The sequence below is a fragment of the Hypanus sabinus genome, chromosome 8, assembly GCF_030144855.1.
Source record: "Hypanus sabinus isolate sHypSab1 chromosome 8, sHypSab1.hap1, whole genome shotgun sequence".
NCBI lineage: Eukaryota > Metazoa > Chordata > Chondrichthyes > Myliobatiformes > Dasyatidae > Hypanus > Hypanus sabinus.
In genome coordinates this window covers 169,145,019-169,153,729 of record NC_082713.1, presented here as the reverse complement: position 1 = coordinate 169,153,729, position 8,711 = coordinate 169,145,019, and the positions used below count along the sequence as shown (strand labels likewise).

At 48.2% G+C, this 8,711-nt stretch overlaps 1 protein-coding gene across 1 annotated transcript; it reads left to right on the top strand.

The window, feature by feature from the left end:
* Positions 1 to 258: 258 nt before the first annotated feature.
* On the top strand, positions 259 to 2,889 carry ascl1a (achaete-scute family bHLH transcription factor 1a). The gene is made up of 2 exons (XM_059976459.1): positions 259 to 349; positions 2,234 to 2,889. Exons 1-2 carry the CDS (start codon positions 259 to 261, stop codon positions 2,887 to 2,889), a joined length of 747 nt encoding a protein of 248 aa, XP_059832442.1.
* The last annotated feature ends 5,822 nt before the right edge of the window (positions 2,890 to 8,711 follow it).

Here is an 8,711-nt window from a genome sequence, read left to right as displayed (position 1 = left end):
GAGGTTTCTTTCTTTGATGATGTCCTGGATACCATGGGCGTAGTGCCCATAACCGAGCTGACTGACTTTACAATTCAGTTCTTTTTTTGCACTATTTAATTTAACGTTATCGTAGTTTTATAATCTTGCCCTGCAAAAGCAAACTTCACGCCAAATCCGTGATATCACGGCAGCTTCAGTTTCTTTGTAAGCATTGCTGTGTGCGTTGTCTGTACTTGTGGTGCTGTTGTAGCAAGTTTATCACTGGACCTGTACCTCATGGTACCTGTGCACGTCAGTCAACCCGACTTGACCATCATCCGCTACCATAGGCAACCAGTGGTTAGCGTGGTTGACATAACCAGGCGCAGTATGTCTACTGGGATTAAAGTAATATTATTAAGGGCGATACAATATGCAGTGCTAACTCTAATGAATTATCTCTATAGTGAATGGCAGGCCTCGCTTCAAACTTCGTCAGCTAATCTTTCAAAGCTTTCAATTTATATAAAAAGAACTTTACTTATCACTGGCTTCATTGTTCACGGATCTATTTGATGGAAATGAAATTTATTTCGACAACAGAAGTGTGTTTGTAGCTCTCTAAACAAATTTCGGCTCCCCATTGTCATATTAACTATCAGACCGACTGCAGACCTTAATATTCCAAACCCTTTCTCGCCACTTCGGTGAAAACTTCACAAAGCTCTAATTGGGCATCAGAAATGGCTTGACAAACCATGGAAGATTCGTTTCTTTAAATAAAAGGCCAACGATTGTGGGATTTGAATAGAACGCTCGCCTCTTTCACAACTGTCGCCGAACGAGACGAGAGGCAGCTCGGATGTCAGAGGCACAGAGTCAACAGCGAGAGAGTTAGGGGCTGCAATTCACCGTTTGTTGCAGGGTTTTTTTCTCTCTCTCAGTTGTACCAATGATCAGCTGGGCTGTTTTATTTTAAGCGTGAAAGACCTTTAATTTTCTTGCAAGGCGGTGCACGTGTCTGATACCAGCCGGCAGCTCACAGTGTCACTGTGACAAATCGGGCAAAAGGGAAGAAGATTTTGAGATCTTTTAATTAGTAGTAACATTTCTCCCTCCCTCTCTCTTCTCTTTCCCTCTTCCCCTCTCTCCCACTCCCTCCCTCTTTCCCCTTCCCTCCCTCTCCTCCCTCTCCCCCTCCCTTCCCCTTCATTTTCCTCCGCCACTCCTTCCCTCTCCCTCCTTCTCCCCCCATCCTTCTATGCTCCACTTCTCTTCTCCCCCTCCTGTTCTCCCCTCAACCCTCTCTCCTTCCCTCCCTCACTCCTTCCTCTCACTCTCGCTCCCTCCACCTTTCCCTCCCCGGTACATGGATGAATTGGTTAAAACAACATGGAAGGGAGCATTTTAAATTCATATTCGTGGTCCGGGTGAAGGGCCCCGGCCCGATGAGTCGCCTGCCCCGCTCCTTCCACAGACGCTGCTCGACCCGCTGTGTCCCATCGAGAGTTTGATACTTCTGCACGCAGTAACAGCGAGTCCCCGCTTTTACTACAACACAAAGTCCGCTTTTAATCAGGGAGACTCCGCATGGAGTAAGGGACATTTCATTTAGCAGAAATGGTATATTAAACATCGCGTTCTGTTCCAGAATCATTTAGCGACCCGATCAGCACAGCTGCTTCCATTGCTGGGTAAAACCACATCAAAAATGACGCCCCTCTCTGGAAATCCTTGTACCGAACGCAGTGTCTGGACTAGCAGCCCAAGAATCAAACAACGCAGCCCACTTTTAAACAACTCTGATACGTTTTTATGAAATTTGCTTCAAGGCTTCCAAAAGACATGGGGCGGGGGGAGAGGGTAGGTGCAGCCTCTTTTTCTGGAGTTTACTGAGATTTTTTTGGGGGGACGGGGCTTGTTTTGGAAGGAAGGGGGCCGGCAGACGCTGTGTTTATTTAGGGGGCCGGGTGGCACGCGCCCGGCGCACGCCCGGGACACCCGGCAGAGGGAGGGGTTGCCGAGGGGGCGGAGCGCCGGAGCAAGCCTGCTGTTTCAAAACGCTGCGCCCGGGCACCGGCTGTTTCATTCGAGCTCCAGCAAGGGAGAAGCGTGCCCAAGAAAAGGGGGGAATTGCTAAAACAAAATCCCCCAATAAACAGAAAATATATATAAAAGGCGGCTGGAGTGAAGTGCAAAAGTACGCACAGTGCAGCACGCGAACGCCACGAGTAGGGCGCAACGCCGGCGGAGTTTGCGCGCTTTTAATAAGTCTACGGGCATCGCAGCATCCCTTCCCCTCCTCTCCGGCTCCTTCTGCCAAACCCGGTGCCCAACATGGGCAGCAGCGTCAGGAACGTTGAACAGCAGCAGCCGTGTGTGGAGTCCGCCTGCCTTTACGCCGCTGCTGCGCCAGGCGAGCAGGAGGGGAGCCCCGAAGGCGGGCACCACCGGCCCCCCGCCTCCGCCAGGCTCCGGACCCAGGCGAAGCGGCAGCGCCCGTGTTCCCCCGAGCTGCTGCGCTGCAAGAGGCGCCTCAGCTTCAGCCGGTTCGGCTACAGCCTGCCGCCGCAACAGCCGGCCGCCGTGGCCCGGCGCAACGAGCGCGAGAGGAACCGGGTGAAGCTGGTGAACCTGGGATTCGCCACCCTGCGAGAGCACGTCCCAAACGGCGGCGCCAACAAGAAGATGAGCAAAGTGGAGACGCTGCGCTCCGCCGTGGAGTACATTAGGGCCCTCCAGCAGCTCCTAGATGAGCACGACGCCGTGAGCGCCGCCTTCCAGTCCGGACTCCTGTCGCCCGGCCTCTCGGCGGAGATGAACTCCATGGCCGGGTCGCCCGTGTCTTCCTGCTCCTCCGACGACGCCTCTTGCGACCCCCTCAGTGCCGAGGAGCAAGAGCTGCTGGACTTTACCACCTGGTTCTGAGAGACCCTCCTCCTTCCCATCTCTGCGCAGCAGGTAAGCAGGTTAACGCCTGACAGGACGAATTTCAATTTGGGGGCGAGTGATGCAAACTGAAGGTTCCCGTACCCTTTAAGCATCTTGTCCAATAGAAGGAAAGAGAGAGAGAGACGGCAAATGCTGGAATCTGCAGCGACGCGCAACCTGCTGGTGGGACTCGCAGGTCATCGATGGAGGGGAAGCAATTATCGACCTTTCGGGTCCTGATGCGGGGTTTCCCTTCACAGATGCTGCTCGACCTGCTGAGTTCGTCCGGGGGGCGGTCAGTGCTGCTTCTGGGAACGGAATTTCGTCCTCAGATGCATGTGCTAATACTGTTAGGCAGTCTCTCAAACAGGGGTTCCCAACCCGGGTCCACAGACCGACCCCTCGGTTGATGGTACGTATCCATGGCATGAAAAGCTGTTGGGGAGCGCTGCTCCCTAACGTCAGTCCAATCTAAGCAGAGGCGGAATACGACTGCAAGATCAATTCGACTTCTGGGTTCTACGACTGCCAGTTAGTTTTGGGAGCTCGATGTGTGTGAGAGAGGTAGGCAGAGAGAGGGAGGGAGGGAGGGACAGAAAGAAAGAGAGAGAGAGAGAGAGAGAGAGAGAGAGAGAGAGAGAGAGAGAGAGAGAGAGAGAGAGAGAGAGGAAGTAGGGAGAGGGGGGAGTAGGGAGAGGGGGGGAGAGAGAGTATGTGTGTGTGTGTAGGGGGGAGGGTGTTTGCTGTTGTTCACGAGAAACGCGAATCAGTGACATTCAAACATATGACATCTCGGAGAGACGGAGCTGAACAGATTGAGTTCGCAGGCTGTTTCTCACAAACTTTGCGCTGGGGACGTTCTTTAAGAGCTCATTGCAGTGGGAAGGAATCTGGAGCAACACACCATCTGCCGGGGATTTCAGCGGAGTGGAGTGGAACTCGGGTACGTGGGTCAATTGCACTCGTTTAGACAATGTGTGAAGACTTTGACTCATTTTTTCATGTCTTGTTTTATCCAGGTCTGCCCAGAGGAAGTGTCCCGGCACACAAACTCTGGAAGCAACGGGACAACGCTTCAGATACTCTGAAGATCATCAAGCGACCCGCGAAAGCAACCGTGCACGTTGGCATGTTGGCCCAAGGGGCAACTCGCCCTGCAACCCCGACGGGTCACAAACCCAAGAGTGGAGATGTCTAGACACGATTCTTAAGCTTTACCTGCCCCTTATGGACGGTCTCTTTGTACCAAATTGCTAAGCAAAGAGCTGTCCGATCACTTTTCTAACACAAGAATAGTATTGTGTTTTATTCTATTCCAAAAGAAAACGCAATACGCTTTACCCAAACAAAGAGCTGTTTTTAAATGATACTTTTATACTATTTTCCATATAGAATGCTTCCAGCCTTTGTTGGTTTTTGTTTTTAAAGAAAAAAAAATCTATTTGTATCTATGCTAATCAGTCCTGAATTATATTAAGCTATTTTTGTATATAAGAGAAACGGATTTATAGAGTTTTGTACAAAAGTTGAATGTTTTTAATGTGAAAATGGCGAGATATAAAGAAAAGTGTGATGACTGCACCTCTGCCTGTACATCGTTTGACTTTTAACCGTCTCGTTGTGATTTGCTAAGTCACCGATTGGGCTGCAGTAGTGCCAGCTTCTGTCCCATTTCTATACTGCGGTGGAACTTGGCAATGTCACTGCCTAACAAAGCTGACTTACTTCCTTCCAAATGTCCAGTTCTTGCCCCTTTTATATTAAAGTTATAGAGCACTACAGCGCTGAGACAGACCCCTCGATCATCGAGGCCGCGCTGAACTATTATTCTGTCTAGTCTCATCGACCAGCACCGGGATCACTGCCCTCCTCTACCCCATGTGCTTCTCCAAACGTCACTGAAGTGTTGAAATCGAACCGACATCCATCGCTTCCGCTGGCATCTTGCTGCACACTTCCACTGCCCTCCGAGTGAAGAAGTTTCCCCTCAAATATTTCACCTCTCACCCATAACCCATGACCTCTAGTTCAAGTCTCAATGGAAAAAGCCTATTTGCATTTACCGTATCGATACCGCTCATAATTTTATATACCTCTATCAAATCTCCCCTCATTCTCCAGGGAATAAAGTCCTAACCTATTCCATCTTTCCCTATAACTCAGGTCCTCAAGTCACGACAGCAACTTTGTAAATTTTCTTTGTACTATTTCAATCTTATTGATACCTGACCGTTGTCCTATATATTATATATATATATAATGCCCTTGTTGGAAACTGACAGAACGTCTTATGTACGACTTTTTCTACATATTAGTTTCATAATAAAACTTTTTTGTGGAATAAACATTGAACTCAATTATTTTAACTTTTCTGATTCCAACGTGCATCATATCATGCTTGGACTTCTGAGCGGGTAAAATTTATAAAGCTTGCAATATTGTTCCAGGGTCCTCGGTGTGGCTACGAGTAAGATGACTTCGAGAGGCCGAGACCATGTACTGTGTTGAATTCTCCTCTGTCCTAGTGGTGTATTTTTTTACATGGAGAGTGAGTGGAATGGTCTGTCAGGGGTGGTGGTAGAGGCAGGTACATTAGGGGCATTTAAGAGACCCTTAGATTGGCACATGGATGATAGAAAAAAATTGAGTGGGCCACGTGGGAAGGAGGCGTTAGATTGATCTTGGAGTAGGCTAAAAGATCAGCTGACAATCTTGGTCCGAAGGGCCTAGACTTTGCTGAACTGTTCTATGTTCTTTCTGCGGAGGGAAAGCAGCCAACATAAACAAGCCCCCTTTCATTCTGGATATTCTCTCTTTCCTCCATTTCCATCAGGCAGAAGATACAAAAGCCTAAAAGCACTCACCACCAAGCTCAAGGACATATTCTCTCGTTGTTATCAGACTCTTGAAAGGACCTCTTGTATGGCAAGATGGGCTCTTGGCCTTACAATCTGCTTCATTGTGATCCTGCGCCTGCGCCGCACTTATTGGGTAATTTTGGCCTCTCCCATCGGGCAGAAGATACAAAAGCCTGAGGCTCAAGATCAGCTCCTACCCTACTGTTCTAATGCTCCAGAATGGAGCTCTCATACACTGGGACTGGGAGTAGCAGAATAGGCGCTAGGTTATTGAGGTTTGGTGTAAGTCCCTGAGATTCCTTTCGGAGAGTATTGTGAAGGTTCAGTCCCTGAGTACATTCAAATCACAGTCTAATGGATTTGTGGGCATTACTGTAATCAGGGTTTATGAGGTTGGTGACGCAAATGGAGCTGCCTTTCCTAATGAAAGGCAGACTGGTTTCCAATGATGGAGTCACCAACTTCGTCTGTTCTCGTTGCTTGCTGAGAGTTGACTGGGCACCAGAGTGTTGTCAAAATGCGCATTGCATCAGGAAAACGTTGAGCTCAATGGAGGAGTCAGATGTGTGCTATCCAGCCTTAACAAACAGCATGATCTTTCAGTTACAAATTCAGGAGATGCTGTAGATGCTGGAAATACAGTGAAACACACACAAAATGCTTAAACCTATGTCCTCTGGTTCTCTAATGTATTTATACACCTTTATAAGATCAACCTCATTCTCCTACATTCTAATCAATAAATTCCCAACTTACTCAACTTCTTTCCAGATCTCACTTCCTCAAGTACCATAGGCATCCTCATAAATCTCCACTTCATTCCAGCTCAGTGGCATCTCTCCTATAACAGGGTGACCAATATTGAACAGAACGCAATATCCCAGACAGAACACAATACTCCAAATGAGACCTCACCAACCTCTTGTGCAAGTGAAACAGAAAATTCCAACTTCTGTGCTCAGTGCCCTGACTGATGAAGACCAGCATACTGAAAACTTCCCTCACCACTCCGGCTACCTGTGATATCACTTAAAGAGAACGGTGTATATGTACTCCTTGATCCCTCTGTTCTATATCAATCACCAGACCCTACCATTCTCTTTGAGAGCCTTACCCTGATTTCCCGTCCCAACATGCAACTTATCCCAATTAAATTCCACCCTGTTGTTCATCCCCGGGATATTCTAGAGTGATTGACGGGTAATTAAACACTTCGTGAAGTGATACATATCACAGGAGATTCTGCAGATGCTGGAAGTCCAGAATAACACATGCAAAATGCTGGGGGATCTCAGCAGGTCAGGCAGCATCTATGGAAAGGACTAATAATTGTTCGCAAAGAGATGCAAATCATTCATTAGAAATGTATGGTCACCCATGAAAGTAGAAGTCGATTTGTGCATAGCAAGATCTCATCAGATACAGCATCAGATAGCACCTGGGGGCTGTTGCTTCTCTTGTGGCGCGAGAAGGGGTTGAAAGGGGGTAGATAACCTGCTTTCGGCATCTCTTTGGGTAAGATGGTGCCTGTGACAGGGCATTATTTCCACACGGAGAGTCAGAATCAGATTTAGGTTTATTATCGCTGGTTTATTATAGGAGCTGCAATTTGTTGAAAACCAGCCTAAGGACATAAAATTACTATAAATTACATAAGAAATAAATAGTGCAAAAAGGAATAATGAGGTAGTGTTCACATGTCCAGGGGCTGTTCAAACATCTGAATACGGGGGGGGAGGGGTGGGGGAAATGGAGGTGGAGGGAAAAGTGATGAGGAAGAAGCCATTCCCGAACCGTTGACTGGTGGTCTTCTGGTTCCTGCAGCTGCTCCCCGATGGTAGCAATGAGAAGATGGTATGTCCAGGGTGCTGAACGGTCTTGAGGCACTGCCTCTTGGAGACCTCGCTGGCAGGAAGTCTTGTGGAGCTTGCTGAGTCTACAATCCTCTGTAGCTTCTTGCTTCCCTGTGCATTGGATTGTTCTTCACCAAACATCTTGCAGGAGTCCATAAGACCATAAGACATCAGAGCAGAATTAGGCCACTCAGCCTTTCGAGTCTGATCCACTATTCCATCAGGGCTGATTTATGATCCCTCTCAACGCCATTCTCCTGCCTTCTCCACATAACCTTTGGCACCTTCACGAATCAAGAACCACTTACCTCCACTTTAAATATACCCAATGACATGGCCTCTCTAGCTGTCCGAGGCAATGAATTCCAGAGTTTCACCACCCTCTGGCTAAAGAAATTCCTCTTGATGTACTGTATATTCTAAATCAGGCGTTCACAACCAGAGGTCCATGGATCCCTTGCCTAATGGTACTGGTCTACGGCATAGAAAAGGTTGGAAACCCCTGTTTTAAATCGACTTCTCTGTATTCTGAGGTTGTGTCCTCTGGTCCTAGACTCAGCCACTGCACATCCACTCTCTCCTGGCCTTCAAATTTCATAGGCTTGAATGAGATCTGCCCTCGTGCTTCTTAGCTCCAGCAAATACAGAGCCAGAGCTACCTAATGCTCCTTGCCTTCACACCAATTCTCCTCAAACTCCTAACGAAGTAGAGCTGATGCCATGTCTTCTTCACGATTGCATCTTTTTAGGCACCGGAGTAGAGATGCACAAGCAAAGTTTTGCCCAGAAAATTGAGATGCACCCATTGAATCCCCAGCAATTGTACAAATGCAGCTACGTAGCCCAGTATACGGAAGGCACAAGAGATTCTGCAAATGCTGGAAATCAAGAGGAACAGACACAAGATGCTGGAGGAAATCAGGTCAGGCAGCATCTATAGTGAGGAATAAAGTGTAGATGTTTCTGACGGAGGCCCTTCGTCACTGTGCTGCCCTGTAAACTCCCATCACCTTAAGGCTGTAACACCAATTTCAAAATCCAAGATGCTGGAGGAATGGGCCCCACACCATGAATGTTGGGGGGGGGGGGGTGGATCAGTTGGCATTTT